Source organism: Pogoniulus pusillus, chromosome 8 (assembly GCF_015220805.1).
Source record: "Pogoniulus pusillus isolate bPogPus1 chromosome 8, bPogPus1.pri, whole genome shotgun sequence".
Lineage (NCBI taxonomy): Eukaryota > Metazoa > Chordata > Aves > Piciformes > Lybiidae > Pogoniulus > Pogoniulus pusillus.
Genome location: NC_087271.1, coordinates 40,380,226 through 40,383,114, shown reverse-complemented (window position 1 = coordinate 40,383,114; position 2,889 = coordinate 40,380,226). Strand labels below are relative to the sequence as shown.

The 2,889-nt window shown below is 63.8% G+C and overlaps 1 protein-coding gene across 1 annotated transcript; it reads right to left on the bottom strand.

The window, feature by feature from the left end:
* Positions 1-432: 432 nt before the first annotated feature.
* Positions 433-1,922, bottom strand: IER5 (immediate early response 5). Its single transcript, XM_064148187.1, has one exon. The coding sequence runs from the start codon at positions 1,864-1,866 to the stop codon at positions 1,093-1,095; it is 774 nt and encodes a 257-aa protein (XP_064004257.1). The 5' UTR covers positions 1,867-1,922; the 3' UTR covers positions 433-1,092.
* Positions 1,923-2,889: the final 967 nt, after the last annotated feature.

Here is a 2,889-nt window from a genome sequence, read left to right as displayed (position 1 = left end):
CAGCCCTCACCCTGGCTGCGCCACAGGGTCAGAACTGCGCACAGCTGCTCTTCTGGGATTTAGCAACCACTTTCCACCCACGGAATGACTCCACACATTAGGTACTTTCTGAGCAAGACCTCAAATGCCACGGCAGCTCCGGTCCTGGGAAGGCGGCTGCAAGCTGGAGGAGCAGCGGGAAGACCCTGGGAAGGACTCCAGCTGCCCCGACAGAAGCTCCCTTTCTTCCTCGGATCCCTGAGGAGCTGGACTCCAACCCACCCCGAGCCTCCGGCGAGGCAGGGTGGATCCAGCCACAGTCATGCAGCAACCACACCCTGGCTGCTGCCTGCCCAGCTCCCCGCGGCTCCACTTCTCCTCCTCCCCAGCCCAGTCAGGCGCGGGGTGGCAGAGGGGGTGGGGGAGAACGACACACACGAACGGGGCCCAGGCTTGCACAGATGAAAAATATTTAATACGTGTTGTACACGTAGCATTCCATTTTATACAAAACAAGATACATCACCGGAGAACACTGTACAAAAATCCCTACGGGAGCCCCAAGCCTTTATACAACAAAGACCGGGAGTTACCTAACGAACGGGCTCAAGCACTTGCCCTCGGAGCGTCTGTAAACTTCGTTTCTCTCAATAAAATACTTTTTAAAAGCACCATGTAATACTTCTGACCTAAACCTTTTTTTCAAAATAGAGACTTTATTTAATAAATTTAATACTTCCCGAGCTAAAGGTTATTACCCAGCGGGCTCCTCCCCGGTGCCACCGGCAGCCCCAGAGTCTCCCCCAGGCAGGAAGGGGAATTCCGGGAGGGCAGGGCCGGGGGACGCTCCCAGGGCGGCTGCCGGTAGACAGGACCCGAAGGGGGAAGTGCTGCTGCCCTGCTGCCCCGAGGCCCTTCCCGGGCGGTTGGACTCGCCGGCGCCGGAGTCCCGCGGCGCTGCCCGTCCTCCTCCGCCGGGCTGGTGGTGCGGGGAAGGAAGGAAAGAGAAAAGCAGGGCGTGTATGAGGGTCACCTCTCGGTCCGGCTGTCAGGCCGCCCGTCCGCCGGGTCCCCCACGCCGCCGGCGGCCGGTGAGTCTTTGGGGCCGGCGCGTCAGAAGGCCACAATGGCCGTGCTCCACGGGTTGAGGGTCCGCAGCACCGGCTCGTCGTAGCAGATCTGTCCCGATTCGGACGCTGTCTCGGTGGGTGGCCCTGTCCCCGTCCCCGCCGCTTCGCCTCTGCCGAAGGGTGCCCGCCGCCGACCCTTGGGCTCCTTACTGAGCAGTCCAGAGAAGCTGGAGCCGAAGATACTGATGAGGCTGGCCACGTTGCCCGTCTCCATGTCCTCTTGGTCACCCGGCGGCGGCCCCTCCTCCACCTCTCGGCGGGGTTTCTTCACTGGGGAGCCCGCCTGGCCCCGCTCGCCGGCGCTCCGCTTCCGAGCGCAGTGTGACATCGGGGACGCCGCGGCCCCCACCACAACGGTAGTGGCTCTGTTGGCCTCGCCGGCCGCCGCCGCGCAGTAGCAGCTACAGCCGCAGCAACAGCGCCGCAGACGGGAGCCCTCGCAGTTCGCACCGGGCAGCCGAGGGCCGTCCCCTGCTTCGTCCTGCGGGGGCGGCGGCAGCAGCTCGCCGGCCGCCCAGGCGCTGGTGGTGGCTGAGCAGGGTGGCAACGGCGACTCCTCTGCGGGGGCCCCGCAGGCGCTGGGGGGCGGCTCGGGCGGGAAGTCCGGCTCGCTCAGGTAGACTTGGCGAGCGGTGCGCAGCACCAGCGACACCAGTAAGTTCTTGTGGAGCTTGAGGCCACCGCGCTGGCCCCGTGCGCTGTAGATCTTGCCCAGCGAGATGCTGACGATGCGGTGAGCCTCCAGCTTGAACTCCATGAGGGAAACCGACGGCGGCGAGACGGAGGTGCCCGCGGAGTTCCTCCGTTCCGCGCCTGCCGCCTCCCTCCGCCACCTGCCTGCGCTCGCAGCTTCGCCGCGCGGCCGACTGAGGCGAGGACCTTCGCCCGGGCCCCTTTTATAGCGGCCGCGTGGCGGCCAATCGGCGCGCCCGGCCGGCCCCGCGCGCCCAGGGCGGCGAATGGCGAGGCCGGGGAGCGGGTTCGAAACGTGGCCCCGCGGACAGGCTCTTAAAGCGGCACTGCCCCGCTCGGACGGCGGCCGCCGGGGTGGTGGGGCCCGCCGCTCCGGCAGCGGCCGTGGGGACGGCGGGTAGGCTGCCACGGCGACTCTCCAGGCGCTGCAGCGGCACAGGGGCTCCACTTTGGGGTCATCAGGCCGACGGCGGGAGTTTTGGTCAAAGCAATTAACGTGTTTGTAAGGGTCAGTTAAAAAAACCCAAACCAAGAGCAGTCCTGGTTTTGTGCCGGATGGAAACGTTTGCCCCAACTTCAGCACCGGTCTCTTTTGCTAGGAGAAATAACCGGTGAGAGTGTTGGCTGGAGGGGGAAGTGCTTCCAGGAAAATCTACGTTGATTTTGAGCAGAAAGCTGTACCTGCCCAGCTGTCAGCTGGAGATCTGCTCCAGGGGTCTGTCAACGAAGCTCACATAAAGCCCAGAACAGAAGAGGACAATCCGTAACAGAGGCAGGAACCACTCAGGGAGGATGGGTGAGGATAACACAGAGACCACCAGCGTCTCCGGGGTATTGGGCAACACGGCAACGTGGAACGCTTGCTTGGTAACTGAAACCCCAACTGCAACTTAGCCTGGTGGCCTGGCCAGTCTCGGGGCTGAGGACTGTGAGGGACAGCCTACTACCTCCAGACACCACTCCAGGTGCCAGGAAAGCATCCAAGAAAGCTCTGTGCTGCTCCTTTCCTGGACAAGTCTGGGGCAGGGGGGAAGGTTTGGAGCTCAAAGTGCTCCTTCCACCAAGGAGCAATCACCGTCTGCATGGA